Source organism: Schistocerca americana, chromosome 7 (assembly GCF_021461395.2).
Source record: "Schistocerca americana isolate TAMUIC-IGC-003095 chromosome 7, iqSchAmer2.1, whole genome shotgun sequence".
In the NCBI taxonomy this organism is placed as follows: domain Eukaryota; kingdom Metazoa; phylum Arthropoda; class Insecta; order Orthoptera; family Acrididae; genus Schistocerca; species Schistocerca americana.
The window spans coordinates 195,589,900-195,612,136 of record NC_060125.1 but is presented as its reverse complement, the minus strand read 5'-3'; the positions used below and the strand labels follow the sequence as shown (position 1 = coordinate 195,612,136).

Here is a 22,237-nt window from a genome sequence, read left to right as displayed (position 1 = left end):
CTGAAGTCAAGGTTGAGTGAAACTGTGAAGCTGTCTGGTCACATAGCATATTTAGGTGAAATCAAGTGAATTTTTTGATGTTTTTACCGGCCATCAAATTCTGCTGTTACAGTTCTAGAGTCATTCAAAAAATGTCTATTGTCAGTAGTGAGGAAATAAACAGATCATATAATACTAGTTGGAGGCTACTTTAACCAGCATGGACTGGGAAGTCCATGGATTCATTGCAGGGGGACACAGACAGTCATGCAAAGTACTTTTAGACATGTTTTCTGAAAATGTTTCCTTAGCGGCTCGTTAGGCAGCCCAAATGTAATGGAAATATCTTAGGCCTCATAGCTACAAACAGGCCTGACCTTACTGGCAATGTCAGCGATCATTATGTCATTATAATAACTATGGTTACAAAAGTTTGTAAATCAGTTAAGAAGGCTAGGAGAGAGTTTCTGCTAGAAAGAGCAGGTAAGCAGTTGTTAACATCTCACTTGCACAATGGATTGACATCACTTAGTTCCAGTAAGGTGGCTGAAGAGGAATTATGGACAAAGTTTAAGCAGACTGTAAATTATGGTTTGAAGAATTATGTGCTGTAAATGATGGTTTGAAGAATTATGTGCCTAGTAAGTGCATTAAGGGCAGAGAAGACCCACCATGGTTTAATATCTAAATTCGGTTCGAAAGAGAACCCACAAGTGACGACAAGCAAAGGTTAATAGATATGTGTGCACATCTGAAGAGATTTATGCACTAAGCATGTAACTACTACCACTATCTTACCTTAGAAAAAGATCTGGCAGGGAACCTGAGAAAATTCTGGTCCTATGTAAAATCACTATGTGGGGCTAATGCTTTCATCCAGTCGCGTGTTGACCAGTCTGGTGCGGTGAAGATAGCAAAATGAAAGCCCAAGCTTTACATTTTCTGCTCAAGAAATTGTTGATGCAGGAGAATCGTACAAACATACTGTTGTTTGACCATCAGACAGACTCTCATATGGACGACATAGTAATAAGCATTGCTGACATAGAGAAACAACTGGAGGACTTAAAAACAGACGACTCACCAGTTCCAGATGGAATCCCAAATTCAGTTTTTCAAAGGGTACTCTAAGGCATTGGCCCCTTACTTAGCACGCATTTATCATGAACCTCTAGTCCAGCACAAAGTTCTAAGTGACTAGAAAAAAGTGCACACGACTTCCGCGTATAAGAAGGACAAAAGAATGGACCCACAAAATTACAGACCAATATCCCTAACATCGGTTTGCTGCAGGACAGTTTAACACATTCTCAGTTCAAATATAACACTTCTTGAGACCAAGAAGCTTTTGTCCATGAGTCAGCATGGTTTTAGAAAGCATCATTCATGCAAAACTCAGCTTGCCCTTTTCCCAAATGATATACTGTGAACTATGGATGAAGGGCAACAGGTGGAGTCCATATTTCAAGATTTCCGGAAAGCGTTCGACACAGTGCCCCATTACAAGCTGTTAAGGAAGGTGGAAGCATATGGAATAGGTTCACAAATATGAGAGTGGCTCTAAGACTTCTTAAGTTATAGAACACAGTATGTTGTCCCAGATGGCGAATGTCCATCAGAGACAAGGGTACCATCAGGAGTGCCTAAGTAATTGCGATAGGATCGCTGTTCTCTATATACATGAATGATTTTGGCAAACAGGGTGGGCAGCAAATGGCGGTTCTTTGCTAATGATGTGGTGCACAGTAAGGTGTCGTCGTCATGTGACTGTAGGAAAATACAAGATGACTTAGACAAAATTTCTAGCTGGTATGATGAATGGCAGCTCACTCTACATGTGGAAAAATGCAAGTTAATGCGGATGAGTAGGAAAAACAAGACCATAATGTTCACATACAGCATTACTAGTGCCCTGCTCGACACAGTCATGTCATTTAAATATCTGGGCATAAAGTTGTGAAGCGATATGAAATGGACCAAGTAAGTGAGGATTGTGATAAGGAACACGAATGGTTGACTGATTTATTGGGAGCATTTTAGGACAGTGTGGTTCATCTGTAAAGGAAACCACATATAGGATGCTAGAGTGATGTATTCTTACTGCTTGAGTGTTTAGTATCTATGCCAGGTTGGAATGGAGGAGGATATTGAAGCAATTAGAGGTGAGCTGCTAGATTTGTTACTGGTAGGTTTGAACAGCCTGCAAGTATTACGGAGATTTTTTGGGAACCCCTGAAGGAAATGCAAAGTTTTTTTGAGTAACATTACCGACAACATTAAGAGAACACACACACACACACACACACACACACACACACACACAGAGGATGAGAGTGACACCACCCTTTCCAGAACTGCTCTGCAAAACGAGGTTTAAAATTCACACCAGCAGTGTGTATTTGCTTGAAAATGGAAGAATGGCAACCTGCTGAATTGCAGGAGGTTGTCAACATTGTCACTTGGATGCATACCTGTTCTTCTTTGAATAGTTCAGAGGTGTGTGTGTGTGTGTGTGTGTGTGTGTGTGTGTGTACTATATCTATCTAGATGGGTATAAGGTGTCAAACTATTTCGTAATAGAGATAAAAACTGAAAAATAAATAATTGATACAAGCAATAGATAGCATTTTGGTCTGAGCTGCTGGAGCTCGCAGTCATGTGTACTTGTTTGTGTTAACGAATGATGTGCACTTCTCTTTCTTTTCCTGACGAAGTGTGTGGCCAAATGTTTACAACTTAAACATGTCATCTTCACAGCAAGGAGCAATCTGTCTTTTCCAACATTGTCAATAGATACAAAAGAGATACTTTATAGTGATTATATAATATGAAAAGAAATGAAGAAAAATATGTTTACAACTGATAAACAATGGAGAGGAGACAAACTATATCGCTGACTCTGCAGTAAATTTGATCTTTGCTTGAAGTTCTCATAATATATGACAAAAAGAAAACATCTGCAGTTATTATGCCTATTTTGAACAACTCTGCTATTGTAAGTTAAATATTTAACATTTTTTCGTAGGGACACAGGAGGTAGATCATATTGTGAGGGTGAAGGGAAGTTGGTTGTATTATTAGTGCAAGTCAGTGACATAGTTACGGTCTGACTGCACAATGCTGCATGGTGTATAATTAAATCCAAATAACCAGGCTGGCTACTCAAACATGGAAATTAAAAAAAATCTTTGGGAATTCCAGACGTGAGGAGAAAGAGTGTCACGAAGTTTCCGATAAATTAATGAAAGGGGGGAGGTGGGGAGTGGGAGCAGTTTAACACAATAATGACTTCTTTCCTCTCACCTGAGCTGTATACCACCTACAAGCAGTAGTTTAACAACAGTTTTTAAATGTCAATAATTTATATGGAATAAAATTCATATAATTATCACACTTTGATATATTAACTTTTTTTAAATTTATGATCTATAAAGTTCAATAAAACTCCATTTCAAGGTTAGGTTAAAAAAGTAAAATTCCTGAGATTTTTTTGAAATCTCTAAAATTCTCCAAGTTTGCCCTTACTTTTCTAGGTAAAATTTAGTACCCTGAGAATTCCAGGTTTTCCAAAACAGTTGCAATCCTGATAACTATATTTCAATGATTACTGTGGCGTATCACATATTATTATTGACTCACAGAAAGTAAAAAAGATGTACACTTACTAACTTGCTATCTGGATTAGGCTCTATCAAAACATGTTGAACAATTTGGTGATTTAAAGCAGTGCTAACTTTTACTAGGAGGCCTTCATGCATTAAAAAGAATACTACAATTCTTATGAATCATTAGGCTGGAAAACTGAAGTCATCTGCTTAATCCAATTTGTATAGTAACTGATAGACTATAATATTGACTATAATGACAATGAGTTGCTGTTGGAACTGGCCAACTCATACAGATACCTGGTTGTAACACTTTGTAGGGATAGGAAATGGAGTAATCACATAGGATCAGTCTAGGGTAAACCAAGTAGTAAGACTTCGTTTCATTGGTAGAATACTGGGGAAGCGCCATCAGTCTACAAAGGAGACATATCGCTCTCATAGGGATCACAAGGATAAGATTAGAATAATTACAGCACACACAGAGAGATTTAACAATATTTCTTTCTGCGCTCCATAAGTGAATGGAATGAGAAGAAACCCTAATAACTGGTACAATGGGACGTACGCTCTCCATACACTTCACAGTGTTTGCAGAATATAAATGTAGATGGGTAATAAAAGAAAAAGGGACGATATTGATGAGTTATACTGGAGTCTGCACTGACATAAGTTCACAATTTAATATGAGGAATTCAAACACATAGAAGTGGTACCCTAACAATAGTTGGATCTTTGCACTATTTATATATCAGTTACACAGGGTGTTACAAAAAGGTACAGCCAAACTTTCAGGAAACATTCCTCACACACAAATAAAGAAAAGATGTTATGTGGACAAGTGTCTGGAAACGCTTAATTTCCATGTTAGAGCTCATTTTAGTTTCGTCAGTATGTACTGTACTTCCTCGATTCACCACCAGTTGGCCCAATTGAAGGAAGGTAATGTTGACTTCAGTGCTTGTGTTGACATGCGACTCATTGCTCTACAGTACTAGCTTCAAGCGCATCAGTATGTAGCATCAACAGGTTAGTGTTCATCACAACCGTGGTTTTGCAGTCAGTGCAATGTTTACAAATGCGGAGTTGGCAGATGCCCATTTGATGTATGTATTAAAATGGGGCAATAGCCGTGACACGGTACGTTTGTATCGAGACAGATTTCCAGAACGAAAGTGTCCCGACAGGAAGACGTTCGAAGTAATTGATCGGCGTCTTAGGGAGCACGGAACATTCCAGCCTATGACTCATGACTGGAAAAGACCCAGAACGACGAGGAAACCTGCAATGGACGAGGCAATTCTTCGTGCAGTTGATGATAACCCTAATGTCAGCGTCAGAGAAGTTGCTGCTGTACAAGGTAATGCTGACAAGGTCACTGTATGGAGAGTGCTACGGGAGAACCAGTTGTTTCCGTACCATGTACAGCGTGTGCAGGCACTATCAGCAGCTGATTGGCCTCCACAGGTACACTTCTACGAACGGTTCATCCAATAATGTATCAATCCTCATTTCAGTGCAAATGTTCTCTTTACGGATGAGGCTTCATTCCAACATGATCAAATCAACATGTGTGGGCTGACGAGAATCCGCATGCAATTGTGCAATCACGTCATCAACACAGATTTTCTGTGAACGTTTGGCCAGGCACTGTTGGTGATGTCTTGATTGGGCCCCATGTTCTTCCACCTACGCTCAATGGAGCACGCTATCATGATTTCATACGGAACACTCTACCTGTGCTGCTAGAACGTGTGCCTTTACAAGTACGACACAACATGTGGTTCATGCACGATGGAGCTCCCGCACATTTCAGTCGAAGTGTTTGTACACTTCTCAACAGATTCGGTGACCGATGGATTGGTAGAGGCAGACCAATTCCATGGCCTCCACGCTCTCCTGACCTCAACCCTCTTGACTTTCATTTATGGGGGCATTTGAAAGCTCTTGTCTACACAACCCTGGTACCAAATGTAGACACTCTTCGTGCTCGTATTGTGGACGGCTGTGATACAATATGCCATTCTCCAGGGCTGCATCAGCACATCAGGGATTCCATGCGACGGAGGGTGGATGCATGTATAGCTCCCGGCCAAAGATACCCGTTTTGTTTTCATTTGACATGAGAGTAAACGAGGGGGAAATAGCAAAACCACTAAATGTAAACACGGGTCACGGGGAGACTACCCACTATAACTCAGACTGCTCTGCGGATCAGCCCCAGATCTACAATACTTGCGAACAGGGTGTATATATATTAAAAAAAAAAAAAAAAAAAAAAAAAAAAAAAACCACAACAACTCGCAATTAATAGCGGATGGGATTATTTGTAATCGGGAGAACAAGAACTCTTCAGAAAATTTGCACTTTTTATTGCCTATTAGCTAATAACTTGCTGTTTTGTGTGATATAAAATTAAATATAGGATACATAAAACCAATAAAGACGATAAGCAAGAAATTACACAATTCTTCAATCCTTAGCTCCTAGCCTTTTTTCTCTCTCTAATCTTGCTACAGCTTTACAAGGTGTGCTTTCCTTTCTGCGAAAGAATCTGTTACTTCATCAAATTTCGTCAAACGTTTTGCTACATGAAAAATTGAAATGTCATTATCTAATACCGAAAAAGCTGTTAACACAAATAATACCCCAGACTGGTGTGGTTTCTCGATCTGATTACGTCTAGATAAAACAAAATAGGGCTTTCTAATATGGCAGCAATTTTTTAACACACCAAATAAACGAGACTGTTTTGACACAAATGGCCATTTTTACAACAAGACAGAATATAAATCATGAAGTACCAATATCAAATGCCTATTGGGCCTACTACAAGCAAAAAGCTTTAGGTTAGGAAATAGTTTCACATTTCATTCATACGCATTAGTTTCTGAAGCTTGAGATCGAAAAGTAGTATTACGAAATTTTTATATAAATTTGGAATCGTCTTATTCTTCCATAATTTTTGTGATGTCCCCGTTTCTTCTCCTTCCTCGTTCTAACAAACAATCTTGTCATCACCAATTCTGTAGCTATTCCTGCCATTGTCAAAATTTATTTTCCGATTAACCTCACTAACCCTGCCAGAATCCCAGGTTTAGTTATCCTGCGATTATTTTCCAGTTAGGCACTATTACGTGTTCGTACAACACGTTTTCCGCATTACTTCCAAAATAGAACTTAAGCGGCTGCTGTACAACTGGTCCTTACTAGTATAGCGATCAGGCCAAAAATTTTCTGTCAAAATTTGATTTTCTTGGATACACCGAGAAGATAATACGTAATCTTTCTCACCTGTTATTCCTGTCAGTTGTTTATTTCCATTCTGGTAGTCTGAATCTATAGATTTCGCTAGTAATTATAACAATGCTGATCATTCGCAAACCCAATCAACCACACAATCAGACAGCGATTGGCATTCATCCGTTCGGCTTTACTTCGCTCAGCTTGTATAGCCCCGTCCCCTTTTGTCTGCTTGTCTGCTGAAAGTTTATTTCTAGATGCGACTAGGATTCTCCTGACAGACATCACGCATTAAAAAATCAACTTACGATTCATTCAGAGGGTTGGGTTGTTTGGGGAAGGAGACCAGACAGCGAGGTCATCGGTCTCATTGGATTAGAGAAGGACGGGAAAGGAAGTTGGCCGTGCCCTTTGAAAGGAACCATCCCGGCATTTGCCTGATTCATTCAGAAATCAACTTAAAATGTGTTCAAAAACCAACAGGGAAGCGTTTCAAAAATCATATGAATAATCGATAAATAAATGTGCTCTGGATGCTAGGCGATTTGTGAAACAAGTTCTTTTCCTCAAGAATATGAATTTGGCACCTCCTTTTGCTGGTAGCATCTAGATGCTTACTGCAACTGCTTGCACAGCCAATGGCCACACTCCTGCAGCCAGAAGCGGGAGAATCTACAAGTCCAACGCGACTCAACTACGAATGTGCACGAGACCGCTCGTAACTCTAAAACGAATCCAATGCAAACAGTTGTGACTTCACGGCAGTTTGTTGTTATGAAGCATTGCATGTCTTCTTAAAGACTTTGACACATTTTGCTGTTGGCAGACACTTGCACGAGCACTGTGTGTCGTCGTCGTATATGGTGCACTTCCTTTGCAATTTAAGTTATTTTCGTTTTTTTCTCTCGTTTATGTTTTATTGTTGAAGTATTATTCTGCAGTAGCGGGATACAGTAATATCCTTTGTTAGAGTATCGTTCCTACCAGTCAGAATTCAAAGAATTTAACTGAAAACTAACACAATGAAAAATTCCCGGAATTCTAAAAATTCCCCGTTTTTTCCCCGATTTTCAACGGGATGAAAAAATTCCCGGGTTTTTCCCGGATCTCCCAGTTGTCCCGTGACATATACACTCTGTATAAATGCTCAAAAGAAGGTCAATAAGATGTTTAAGATATGACGGCCTTTGTTGTCCTAGCACATCAATTACTGAAGACAATGTGGAACAAGTGAAGAAAAGGTTCTGGAAAATTATTGAATCACTCTAAAAGAGGTTGCCGATGATACTAAATTATCCTTTGGCTTATACCATGCATTTTTTTTACGTTTAGGGCATAACGTCTAGCAGCAAAGTTTGTTCTGAAATGGTTGAATTTTGACCAAAAACGACGACGTGTAGACAGTGTTCAGGAACTGCTGAATGAAGTCAACAACAAACCAAAACTTCTATGAAAGGTTACAACAGACGGCCGAACATGGGAATATGGCTATCAAGTCGAAACCAAGGCATGATCGTCCCAATGAAAACTGCCCGAGGAGCCAAGGCCGAAAAAAACCGTTACAGGTATAACCTATCTCAATACACTTTTTCTCGGATTGTTGCTTCATTTGACAGAAGAGGTACCCAACCTCATTTTGCAGCAGGATGGAGTCCCGCCACATTGGCATAACTTTGTAAACAGCCACTTCAATGAATATCTTCCATAGCACTGGATTGGTAATGCTTGGTCAAATGAGGCAGAAACTGCAGTACCTGACAGGCATCTACCGTGCCACAAACAGAGCTCAGATTCAACATCCGTTAACATTCACAGAAACTGAGGGAGTTTCTTTCAGTCTATATGTGGACTTCTGAAACAAAGTCGTAACTTCAGTCACAGGACTTTGTTCCATTCATTTTTAATCACCCTGTACTTTTCATCGTTATGAACCTAAATGTGAGCCACTATTAAGTAAAAGGTAACAATGGGCATAATAACAACAATTTCGCAATTCACTGATTGGAAAGAGGAAGAGAAAATATATTTACTAGCTGGTTTTCTATGAGCCAGTTAACTGTTGCCTCCCTGGTAAACTTCAGGAGAGTTCATTGTTTCATCTCATTAAGTAGATTAGAAAGAAAACATTAAGTTTTGTTTCCCTCACATGGATGCATGCACATGCACGCATATAACCTACAAATGAAGGAAATATAGAACTGAAAAGCAGAGGTAAAATAAAATAAGGTATACTGACAGTTTTGAGGGAAGAATTAAAGCAAACAACAAGAAATGGGACATCATGTGAGAAAGTTCAGCTGATTATGAATGCGTTATTCTTCAACCTTTGACTAAGGTTCATGAGTAGGTGCATAATTAATTTAAGTACTTCAACTCTCAGTTCGATATCTGAGTGTGGATGTATACACCCCCAAATTAGCATTTTAGGACAGCAACTTTCCCTCTTCATGAACTGATTTTCATTATCTTGCCTACAATTAATAAATCTAATACTCAGGATTCTTCAACTGGAAACATTACCAACTTCCACATTTTAGTAACATCATGTTACTAAAACATCTAGCAGCACTGAACCACACTGCATGTAAATTAATTTTCTCAACTGAAAAGGTGCAACAGATATGTAAAAATGCATGCATTAGCGTAGATTTAACAAACTTTTCACACTCAATTCTCTCAGAAGCCCAACTTATTCACAGATGGTTGTCACAGCACTAGTGGACTTCTATGTACATCAAGAATGCAGAAGTAAGAGGACCTTTGCCTTAAAAATGAATGAAAAGTGCTCTTCATGACATGGATAACTTAGTAGTTGAGACAGACAGACTTACCAGTATGTCCATCTTAATTCAAAGACACATTCAAGGACGATGCTTAAAAATAATACAGACATATACAACATATTACTATTGTGGGAAAAAAGGCTGAAGTCACCCACACTTCACAAACATTAACAAAGACAAAGGACACCATGTAATGTTTACTACATTCTCAAAATCATACTGAATGTTCAGTTTGGGAAAATTTTCCCTCAGAAAGGCTCATTATATTTGTTAAGAGTGGCAAAACTAACCTGTGATCTGTTGAGATCTGGAAGATGTGGAGCAGAAAAATGTTTAGGCAAATGGCAACGAAATAACACTTCATCAACTTCATGCCCAAGTAAGCGATGATAAATGTAAGCAGACACAGAGGAATCATCCATCGCAAATTTTCTTAGTGCCTGCTGCATTCTGCAGACAAAAATTACAATACAATAATTTAACTTTACACGTTTATCTAATAAAGATTGATAAAATATAAAGTTGCATGAAATACCTATCAAATGAAGTTGACTTCCAAATGAAATCTACAACAAAATGTGAACTACATTCAGTTGGTGCACCACTGTTGTTCTTCAACTCAATACCCACTTCTTCACCAAAGTTGTCTGGTATTTTTATGACGTGACCAACACCAGACCACGGTTTATGCATCTCTCCCAAGTAACGCAGTCTCAGTTCATCACCATGCATGAGCTTCATGTCTGCAATTTCAATGCACAATTTAGTTCTCAATTTTGAAATTCAGTTCTGAACTGTTAGTACTCGAAAGTACAGCTTCTACAAACATAGTTTCAAACAGAATTAGTTGCAACATACCACCATCAGTTTTCGCCAGTGTGAAGTACGCAATTATTTTTTTGTTCAAGCCAACATCCCATCTAACTTCTATATTCTCCTGTGTCTGAGACTCTTTCAGTTTCTTGTCATAATCAGCTTCCAACTTGACAAGAGGTCCAAATATATTCTGATACTGATAGCCATCTTCATATCTAAAAATAAAACAAAGAAACCATTGTTAGAAAAACTAAATCTAAATTTTCACACCAGTAATTATTAGTTAGGAAGTGATAATAACACAGATTTTCTTATCATCTCAGAAAATGTGTTCGGAGTTGGATGGCTTAAACCACATGCTTGGAATTTCCGAGAGCTGATTAATGCCAGTTTGTAGACACTTTTAATCTATACTAGTAATAAAATTGTAAAACTACTGTGTCTGTCAGTCTATTTCAACATGCTGATCTGCAAAACTACTGAAACAATTTACATAGGGCTTTCATGAGTCACTTGAGCACTGCTTGGGCCAACTGAAGTTTTATTTCATCAAAATGACACAAAGACAGAAAAAAAAATAAAGAATTAGAAGAAATATCATAATTTTTAAAAAAGAGAAAATTTGAAGTTTTAGAAGCTTTTTCAGGCTAGGTAGTTTGGATGTGTACTTTTGTGATGGCACAGTGCACCAGAGAACCACTGAGTGCACTGTTAATTTTTCAGATGTTCAAGTCAGTGATACAATTAAGTGCCACTATCTTATCTTTATTAATGCAAACTACTGTTGAATTTCCTTGGCTAGGATACACAAACTTACTGTTTCACTTGTGTATTAAAATCTTAACGAAATTGTCTTGTTTCTTTCAATAGGTTTCATTTATATTTGGCTTCTTGGCTAGAAATAACTAATTTACTGACGAAGTGATGCTATAAGGGTTTGGTTTTTACTGATTGATGGGTAAACCCTAAAAAATGGTGGTATGTAAAGGCCCTTCTTTAGCTTCCGTTTCAAAGCATGTTTTTTTTTCCTTTTTATTTTTTAAGGGCGCAAAGACAACTGAGGTCATAAAGTGTCCATCTCATAATCTTAGAAGATCAAGATGTAAATGAAACTGAAAGTTACTATACATTAAGCCCAATTGACAGAAGGAAACAAGCTAAAAACAAGGTCTCCCCTTTGGGAAAAGTTCCACAAATTAAGCTGTAGAGAAAGCGGAGTTCTTGAACTGAAGATTAAAAGTCCTTTGCCATACTGCTAAGATGGATAAAAAGTGAAACGCGGTCAACAGCCAACAAGTCATTCGCGACAACAACCGATACCTCAGACGGTAAACACACACTGAAACGTAACCGGTTAAAAAAGGATATTGAACCCACAAATGGCAAACCATCAAAGGTCGATGACAATGAGCACAAAGTGTTGGGGGATCACCACTTAACAAATGGCGATGGCTAAAAAGACAGTGGCCAATACGCAACCTTGCTGAAATAATCTTGCGATAAGAGGTCCGAGAGGTGGTCAGCCAAGCTACTGGGAGAAGTTAAATTCCCCGCAGTCTGTTCCCGTTGTACTGGTTATCTTACTGGTTTCTTAAGTAACTGAAGAATTGTTTATAGAACCTTACAGGGTTAGTGTGGTAGGACAGCACACACACCCCAAGTGTTATTGGTTTCCATTCAATAAGCTATTTGAATGGGAATAGTAAGTCCAGTCCCAGCACAATTTCAGCACAAATTTGTTAGTAGTTGCTGAAAGATCACATACCCAGTAACTGCAGATCTTGTTTGTCTAGGGGGTTTCATTGTTTTCTTTGTCTGCAAAATGATCACTCCAACATCAAGCATGGCCTGAGTTTTCTTATGTTTAAACAAACTCCACAGGATTGGCAATACTTTTTGCTAAGCATTATATTTATTCAAACTTTTTGTTCCGAACTACACTATTTGCAATGAAAGTTTGCACTTCTTAACAATTTTAGTATGAATATTGATTATCTAACTCCGTTATCTACAAAAGCACTACTGTCTTCCTCCAAGACTGAAAAAGAAGTGGCGGGCAAGCTAACATGTGTCCGGATGTTGCAAATATTCCATTATTTATTACATTACAAAAGAACATATTCATAATTAAATTAATAAAATAAGCATGTTTTCTGGCAACATAATACAGTCCTGAAATTACTTCAACTCCTTACTAGGGGTATCATACTCTTCACTTTAGATGAACCTTATTTCCGATGGTCGATTACATTACATCGTGAAGAGAAAACCAGTGGTGATGTTAAAGTGATACCATCAGCTGAAAGACGGCAACACGGAGAGCATCCGAAGGAATGACAAAGGTAGCAGGCGCTGAAGTAGGAAGACTGGAAGACTGCAGCATCAGTAGCATTATTTCCCCTTAGATGGACATGACCAGAAACCCCAGTCTTTCCTGAAGGAAATGGTGCATGCAGCCTCATGTATAGTGATGGAGGATACCAGTTCTCTAACAGGTGTTGTAGGCTTTCTCCAAATCAAAAAACATTGCCACCATCTTCTATTTCCACAGAAAACCATTCATGACATTGGTTAACAAAGTGACAAGGCGGTCAACTGTAGAACGGCGCACTCTAAATCCACAATGTGCAGTGGTTAGTAGATTGCAAGACCCGAGCCACCATACCACCCAGCCATGAATCATACATTCCATCACCTTGCAAACATAGCTGATGAGAGAAATAGGGCAGTGGTCAGAAGGAAGGTGTTTGTCCTTACTGTGCATAGGTATTAGTATGCAGTGGTTTTGAAGCGGACCAGAAGGAAATGTGAAAGGTCAAAATAGATGTGATTACACAATTTTGCTTCTTGAAGGCAGGAAACAAATGAATGCTGTGATTCGAGAAAAGCAGCCATAATTCCTTCTTGTTGGATCTAATGCAACAAATTCACACTGCGAGTCACAGGTTGGAGTACTTTTCCTTCATCTGGATCTCCACTCATCGAGATACACGGGACACTCACAGGATGAGGCAGCATCGTCACCATTACAAATGATACAGTGGGGGCGAGGAGGTGGCCAATCGTCCCTGTGAGCATCTCTATAATAAGTAACATATTTGGCTGTGTGTAACAGAACACATGGGTGTGGTTGTCATGTTAACACTGGTAGAATGCATCAGCTTTGGAATGTACGGTTGGACTGTGATAACTTCATAGCCTGCCTTAATCTTCAATGGAAACACTACTTATTCAGATGTGAGAAAAAAAGTGTGAGTAGGCACTAAGTTTGCATCAACCTTTTTCATTACCCAATGGACCGCAGTGGTGCCCTGATCAGAGATATAATTTTGGATTTCTCCCTCTATCAGACCAAGAAGCAGCTGAGTGTAAATAATACACGCAAAGAATCCAGTGTACAATGGGCCTCAACATGAACAGGACAACCACTTATGAGCAAAGCTGTAAGCAGTTATTGGGCTTGAAAATCACAATTGGTCTCCAGAAGCAAAGTCCCATTACGTAAGCAAGAGCAGGATTTCATAGGGCCCACAATTGCAGCAACACAAGGAGGAAGAAGAAACACCTCAAATGCCGAAGTGCAGGAAGGGGAGGAGATAGGGAACGAGGAAAAAGCAGACGAGGGATTGTTCCGATGCCATGTTACCAAACCTACAGAACACATTCCTGGGAGTATTCAAGACATGTTCTCCAAGGTAGGGGAAAAAGAATAGCAGGGCACAAAGACTTAGGATCTACAGTAGCCAAGCATGAACTCAGTGGAGAGTGGTGAGCCTCCTGGCAGAAAAGCATGGGCATGTGACTAGTGCAGAAATATAAGAACAAGAAACTGTTGACACTCTAATGACCAACAATGTGTACCTACACAAGAAATCAATAAGAGACCAAACTCTTGTTATAGGTTTGTGATTTACTTCCAATTATGTTAACTGCCACAATTTATCATAAAATGTATGGTGGTAAGCGATAATGATAAAAAAATGAAATCCTACCAGTTAAAAAGTAATTTTTTTACATTACTGAAAAATACACAAATGAGAACTTCCAATAAATGCCTGAACATGCCACACCTGTCACAGGATGGAACAGTGAGTAACTGTGCTCATTTAATTTACAGCACTTTTGACTGACAGGCCTCATCCTCATTAAGCCCTTTCACTCCAATCCTTTGCAACCGGTTTCACACTGTTTCCAACAATTCATTTAATTTTGAACTCTCAGGTACATTTTTTAAGTATCCAGTCTAATTTCATGCACAAACTTTTCCTTGATTGTCATCCTTTCAGACTGCTAATGGTAAAAGTGTATCCACTTATTTGTCAGTTACCACCACAAATAACCGAGCAAGTTGTCAACAGAACATTCTCATAAACTAACAAAGCAGCCGATTACTTCAGGTAGTAGCCAACTCCAACACTTCCTATTACTTCTACTTTCTTATGACTACACTTTAAACAGTTGTACATCAAAGACTTTTTTTAAGATTTTCTCCCTTCCTCAAAATTAGGACAAGAAGCAATTTTTAGAACAACACAAATCAAAACGCACAATTTTTTTTTTTTTTTTTTGCAGCACTTTGGTAGTGTGAAATTATTTACCAAGAGTTTACTGTCTAATATAAGAGCATTACTGAAGGATAAAAACCATAACCACAAGCTACCTAACTATACTCTAATCCTTATTTTAACTAAAAAATATCTTACATGTTAGCTACTAGGGATGTGCTAAATTGTGACTTTCCGATACCTGCGAACACTATATTTTTGGTAACTGTGATTCTTAGTTGTGATTAGTTGTAGTTTAAAATCACAGTAAATTAATTCATAACTTTTATTTCTCCAAACTCTACAATGCTATTTCTGTGACTTGCACGATTTCTGTTACTTATGAAATTTCTGTGACTTACAATATACAGAAGTCACGTTTGTCCAGAGAGAAAATTTCATCTCAACAAAACAGTCAGTAGAAAGCAGATTTTAAATTTGTTTTTCCTATGGCTTTGATTTTGTATTAATGGAGCACATCTGAAAATATTAATAGTGGGGCGTTGAGAATCTTAACGTAAATCGCCACACAGTACAGTAGATATTCATGTTTAGAATATTGATTCTAACCCCTTTTTATGTTCTCCGGTATCTGAACCCCATTATCACTCAATCCATATAAAGGTAATTCAAAATACCATTGACAGCAGAACTGGAGTAGTTGCCACAGCATCTTTAGACAGACTGTCTTTGTCAGAAGAAATGATAGTTTGTGAATGAACTTCATGAGATTGTTTATTGCCAAGTGCGAAACCATCCCAATCTATTGCTTTCATTATCAGAAATATCAGCACTTTTACACTGCAAATTATATTGGTAGTTATTAGTAGCAGTAGAAAGGTTTAATAATAGTCATGATTTTTGAAACAGTTTGTACTTCAATTACTGGCTGCTGAACATACCCATCCAAACCTAGGAGACTATCATGAAGATTCAGGACAACTCTTGAAGAACTCGCAGCTTAAGTGGGCCATAACTGACAAAATAAGGATGCAAAATGAGTACTGGAACAGTGGGCCGTTGAAGTCATTATGCAATGTGAATGGGAAGATAAATAAATGTGAAATATGCTGAGAGTGAATAACAAAAACTCACTTCTCCCTTTGTGTAAGCATCTCACACCCCAAAATTTTCTGCATTGTAGTTACTGATAAAATGAAATGTAGTGTAGCCCAAGGTCTAGGTTAGGTTAGAGGGTTTTCTGGTTTAAGACTGATGTTCTGCAAGTGAAAATGGTGGGAAGTACCGACTTCCAGTTAAAAGTTGACATTGGGAAGCCGGTCCCAAGCCCTGATGGAAAAGGAGGAAGGGGAGCGGGAGGAGTAACATGTCATTAAAAAACCTTGGTTCATCTGACCCAGGTGATAGTATGTTGTAAGGGTTCCTTGCCAGGATAACGGCGAAAACCCCAATGGCAATGAAAGCCGAAATGCAGATCATAGCAACAGAGGACCTGGCAGAAGAGCCAAACGTTATAAAGCATATACAGGCTTTTTCAACATCCAAACACTTATTCAAACTGGTAGATTACAGAATGTTACTAGAGAACTCAGACAGAAAATTCAAGTCCTTCCACTTTAAGAGATTAGATTCACCGATTTGAAGACAACTACCATATCTTTAAAAGCAAAATGGACAAGAAAATATGCAAAGGAGGTGCATTGCTTCACATGGCCTTTATTGTGAATAAAGACATTGTTGACTCTGTTAGAGATGTAAATCGAAACCGCAATAGACTAATGATCAAATGAATGAAGCACACCCACAAGACATAGATAATTATTAATGTTCATACACCTACAAACATTGACAACAAAAAAGAACCTGAGAAAACAGAAAATTTTTGGGAAAAAGATCTGTAGCACCAACCAACTCCATCCTTACACTCTGCACAGTTCCACTGTAGCATTAACTTATGTGCATGTATTTGAATCATTTTTATATCAATTCCAATGCCATTTTGATAGTGTCTTTGAATCCATATCAATATTTCACCATCTAGTTTTGGTCATTTTGCATTCAGTCCTGTATCTGCACATTTAGTATACCTAATTTTTTCCTGCTATCCTTTACTATGCCGTCAATTACAAATGTGGTTTTTTTTTTAGGGGGCAAAACTGCTATGGTTATTAGCACCCGGTCCGTGACTTAGGAAACAGTAAAAACCGAAAATGGAAACCAGCAGCAATGGGAACGAAACTCAAAAAATTGGAGAAACTAAAAACAGAAGGAAGGCTTAAAAATCCACTACAGAAAGGGTTTGGTTGTCCCCAAAAAAGCTTCAAATGACTGACGTCATTTCACTGGCACTAATAAACTCGAGAACGTGATCGGCCGTGCGCGTGTCATCTGCTAAAATTGACGATATATCAGGCGACAGCTGTAGACGGGCGCGTAACGGAGTAAAATAGGGGCACTCAGTTAAAAGGTGTCTTACCGTCCACAGCTGAGAGCAGTGGGGACAGAGTGGGGGAGTATCGCCGCTTAAAAGATGTCGATGGCTAAAAAGACAGTGCCCTATCCGGAGTCTAGTTAAAAGTACCTCCTCCCGACGATGCGTTTGGGAGGAAGAGGTCCAAGCACAAGGAAGAGCTTTCACGTCCCGCAATTTATTATGGGGAAGTGTCGACCAATGTGCGTGCCATAAAAGAACAACACGACGACATAAACCGCTCCGTAGATCGGCGAACGGAATCGATTGAATAGCTGGCCGAAGAAGAGAGACTGCAGCCTTGGCCGCTATATTGGCCACCTCATTTCCACAGATACCAACATGTCCCGGGAGCCAGAGGAATGCCAACGAGACACCCCCCAGGTGGAGCAAGCGCAGACAGTCCTGAATCCTGTGGACCAGGGAGGGACAGGATAAAGAGCTTGGAGACTGAGGAGACAGCTGAGAGAATCTGAGCAGATAACATACTGTATCCGCTAATGGCGTGGAGAACAGCGTAAAGCTCCGCAGTATAAACCAAACACTGGTGGGGAAGCCGAAATTGAATTGGGGTGTCGCCAACAATATAGGCAGTCCCTACACCTAATGATGTTTTCGAGCCATTGGTGTAAATAAACGTGGCTTCCTTCATTTGTGCACATAGAGCAGCAAATGCCCGACGATAAACAAGTGAAGGGGTACCATCCTGGGGAAATTGACAAAGGTCACGGAGCAGGCAGATCCGGGGACGGAGCCAAGGCGGTGCTGTACCCCAAGTTGACAAGAAGGTTTTAGGAAAGCGGAAGGAAAGAGAATGGAGCAGTTGACGGAAGCAGACTCCCGGTGGTAGTAGGGAGGAGGGGTGGCCTGCATACCCTACATCAAAGGAGGCATCAAAAAAAATGTCATGGGCTGGATTAGCAGGCATGGAACACAGATGGCTAGCATAACGACTCAGAAGGACTGCTCGCCGATTGGACAGCGGAGGTTCAGCAGCCTCAGCATAAAGGCTTTCCACAGGGCTGGTGTAAAAAGCTCCAGACACTAAACGTAATCCACGGTGGTGGATAGAGTCGAGACGACGAAGAATAGACGGCCGAGCAGAGGAGTAAACTATGCTTCCATAGTCCAATTTCGAGCGCACTAAGGCGCGATAGAGGCGGAGAAGGACCACTCAGTCCACTCCCCAGGAGGTACCATTCAGGACACGTAGGATGTTGAGGGATCGCAGAAAGCGAGCCGAAAGATAGGAAACGTGGGAGGACCAGCACAGTTTTCTGTCAAACATAAGACCCAAGAATTTAGCGACGTCCGAAAACGGAAGGTTGACAGGTCCTAGATGTAAGGAGGGTGGAAGAAACTCCTTACGTCGCCAAAAATTAACACAAACGGTCTTACTGGGAGAAAAATGGAAGCCGGTTTCGATGCTCCAAGAGTGGAGACGATCGAGACATCCTTGAAGACGTCGTTCAAGAAGGCTGGTCCGTTGAGAGCTGTAGTAGATCGCAAAATCGTCCACAAAGAGGGAGCCCGAGACATCAGGAAGGAGACAATCCATAATTGGATTGATGGCAATGGCAAACAGTACAACACTCAGCACGGAGCCCTGGGGTACCCCGTTTTCTTGGGAGAAAGTACGGGAGAGAGTAGTGTTCACCCGCACCCTAAATGTGCGCTCTGCCATAAATTCGCGGAGAAAAAGGGGCAGCCGACCTCGAAAGCCCCAAGAGAACAGTGTGCGGAGGATGCCTGTCCTCCAACAGGTATCGTATGCTCTCTCCAGATCAAAAAATATTGCTACTGTTTGGCATTTCCGGAGAAAATTGTTCATGATATAAGTGGAGAGAGCAACAAGATGGTCAACTGCAGAACGAAGCTTTCGGAATCCGCATTGGGCAGGTGTTAAAAGACTGCGGGATTCCAGCCACCACGCTAAACGGCAATTCACCATACGCTCCAAAACCTTACATACACTACTCGTGAGAGAAATGGGGCGATAGCTAGAGGGGAGATGTCTGTCCTTTCCAGGTTTCGGAACAGGAACGACGATAGCTTCCCACCATCGTCTGGGAAAAATACTGTCGATCCAAATTCGATTATAAAGGTGAAGGAGGTAACGCAGACTATGGGTTGATAAATGCAGCAACATTTGGATGTGGATACCATCCGGTCCTGGGGCGGAGGAGCGAGAAGAATAGAGTGCATGTTGGAGTTCCCGCATGGAGAAAACAGTATTATAGCCTTCGCGATTTTGAGAGAAGAAAGCAAGAGGTTGCACATCCACTGCACGTTTCTTCGGGAGAAACGCTGGTGAGTAATTTGAAGAGCTCGAAATCTCAGCAAAGTGTTTACCCAAGGAGTTAGAAATTGCGACGGGGTCCACTAACGTATCACGCGTGACAGTGAGCCCAGAGACCGGGGAGAAACTAGGCACGCCTGATAACCGTCGAAGCCGACTCCAAACTTCCGAGGAGGGAGTGAAGGTGTTAAATGAGCTAATAAAGAATTTCCAGCTTGACTTCTTGCTATCGCGGATGACGCGACGGCATCGCGCACGGAACTGCTTATAGCGGATGCAGTTGGCCAAAGTAGGATGGTGGCGGAAAACACAAAGAGCACGTCGCCGCTCACGTATTGCGTCACGGCATGCCTCGTTCCACCAAGGAACTGGGGGGCGCCGGGGCAATTCGGAGGTGTGTGGCATTGAACGTTCCGCAGCTGTAAGAATAACGTCTGTAATATGTGTGACCTCATTGTCGACGCTAGGAAAGTGACGGTCATCGAATGTCGTTAGAGACGAAAAAAGTATCCAATCGGCTTGGGCAAACTTCCAGCGTCGCGGGCGCATATATGGCGGTTGAGGCTGCAGTCTAAAGACACATGGAAAGTGTTCACTCGAGTGTGTATCATCAAGGGCGAACCATTCGAAGCGCCGAGCTAGCGGAACAGTACCGACCGTAAGGTCCAAATGAGAGAAATTTGTCGTGGAGGCAGACAAAAATGTAGGGACCCCTGTGTTGAGGCAAACTAGATCCGCTTGGTGGAACACGTCTAGTAATAGTGAGCCACGTGGACAAGGATGTGGAGATCCCCAAAGTGGGTGGTGGGCATTGAAGTCCCCAACCAGCAAATAGGGGGGGGTGGAAGCTGACCAAGAAGATGAAGGAGATCAGCTCGTGCCATTGGTGTGGACGATGGAATGTATACAGTACAAAGAGAACAGGTATATCCAGAAAGGGAAAGACGGACAGCGACAGCTTGGAAGGAAGTGTTTAAGTGGATTGGGTGATAATGGAGAGTATCATGGAGAAGAATCATGAGTACTCCATGGGCTGGAGTCCCTTCAACAGAGGGGAGATAAAATCGGACGGACTGAAAATGGGGGAGAACAAAGCGATCATGGGGACACAGCTTCGTTTCCTGAAGACAGAAGATGACCGGCGAGTAGGATCGTAAGAGGATCGACAATTCATCCCGATTGGCTCGAATGCCGCGGATATTCCAGTGGATAATGGACATAGGGTGAACAGAAAATGGAGGAATCTGACCAAGGTTGCCGTCAACTCAACGACTGCTCAGAGCTTGCGACAGACAGCATGGAATGGCATTCAGCCGGCAGAAGATCCTGATCCATAGGTTGTTCAGGAGCAGCTCCTGCCACCAGCGATCGGCCGCCAGCAGTGCGCCTCGGCGACACAGAAGACAGCCGAGGGCGATTTCCGCCAGGTGGTGCTGTAGATGGGACACGCCTTGGCGGAGAAGGAGATGAACTGGGTTTCTTATTAGCCTTCTTGGAAATATGATGTTTAGATGAAGGAGGAACCGATGGGTGTGAACTTGGGGTACATAAAAAATTTTCACGAGTGTGCCTTTTTTTCGAAGTCTTGGTGTCTGGGCTCGAGATTTAGCAGAATCCGATGAACGGTGAGCCATAGAGTGCGCAGGCGAAAGTGGTGAGGTTGAACAGGCGATCTTTGCGCTGGCCGATCTGACGACCGTGGCACTAAAGGTGAGGTCGCAAGTCTGCGTGGCCGCCTCCTTTGTTAGTCGAGGAGAAGCAAGGACAGTGCTGTTATTTTCCTGTCTGAGGCACGGTGGGCTGTCAACTGGCGAATAATTTTCGAGCAGCAAAGATCGACACCTTTTCCTTCACTCCGATTTCCTGGATGGGGCAATCTCGAGAGGAAGCAGCATGGTCACCCACACAGTTGATGCAGCGAGGGGATGGAGGTGGACAAGCACCCTCATGGGCATCCTTGCCACACGTAACACATTTGGCCGGATTGGAACAGGACTGGCTGGTGTGATTGAACCGCTGACACTGATGGCAACGCGTAGGGTTTGGGACGTAAGGGCGAACGGAAATTATCTCATAGCCTGCTTTGATTTTCGATGGGAGGTGAACTTTGTCAAATGTCAAGAAGACAGTGCGGGTTGGAATGATGTTCGTGTCAACCCTTTTCATAACTCTATGAACAGCCGTTACGTCCTGGTCAGACAGGTAGTGCTGAATTTCTTCGTCAGACAATCCATCGAGGGAGCGTGTATAAACAACTCCACGCGAGGAATTTAAAGTGCGGTGCGCTTCAACCCGGACAGGGAAAGTGTGCAGCAGTGAAGTACGCAGCATTTTTTGTGCCTGGAGGGCACTGACTGTTTCTAACAACAAGGTGCCATTTTGTAATCTAGAACAAGACTTTACAGGACCTGCAATTGCGTCGACACCTTTCAGAATAACGAAAGGGTTGACCGTGGGGAAGTCGTGACCTTCGTCAGACCGAGAAACAACAAGGAACTGTGGCAACGATGGAAGAACTGTCTGTGGCTGAGACTCAG

The 22,237-nt window shown here is 41.2% G+C and overlaps 1 protein-coding gene across 1 annotated transcript in view; it reads right to left on the bottom strand.

Annotated features, from left to right (window-relative positions):
* The window catches only part of LOC124621804 (regulator of nonsense transcripts 1), a 112,987-nt gene that overhangs the window by 49,327 nt on the left and 41,423 nt on the right, over positions 1–22,237 (bottom strand). Inside the window, exons 6-8 of the mRNA XM_047147240.1 lie at positions 10,469–10,641; positions 10,146–10,353; positions 9,901–10,060 (exon numbers count right to left, since the gene is read on the bottom strand). Coding sequence (XP_047003196.1) covers positions 9,901–10,060; positions 10,146–10,353; positions 10,469–10,641 — 541 coding nt within the window. The remainder of the gene's footprint in view (positions 1–9,900; positions 10,061–10,145; positions 10,354–10,468; positions 10,642–22,237) is intronic.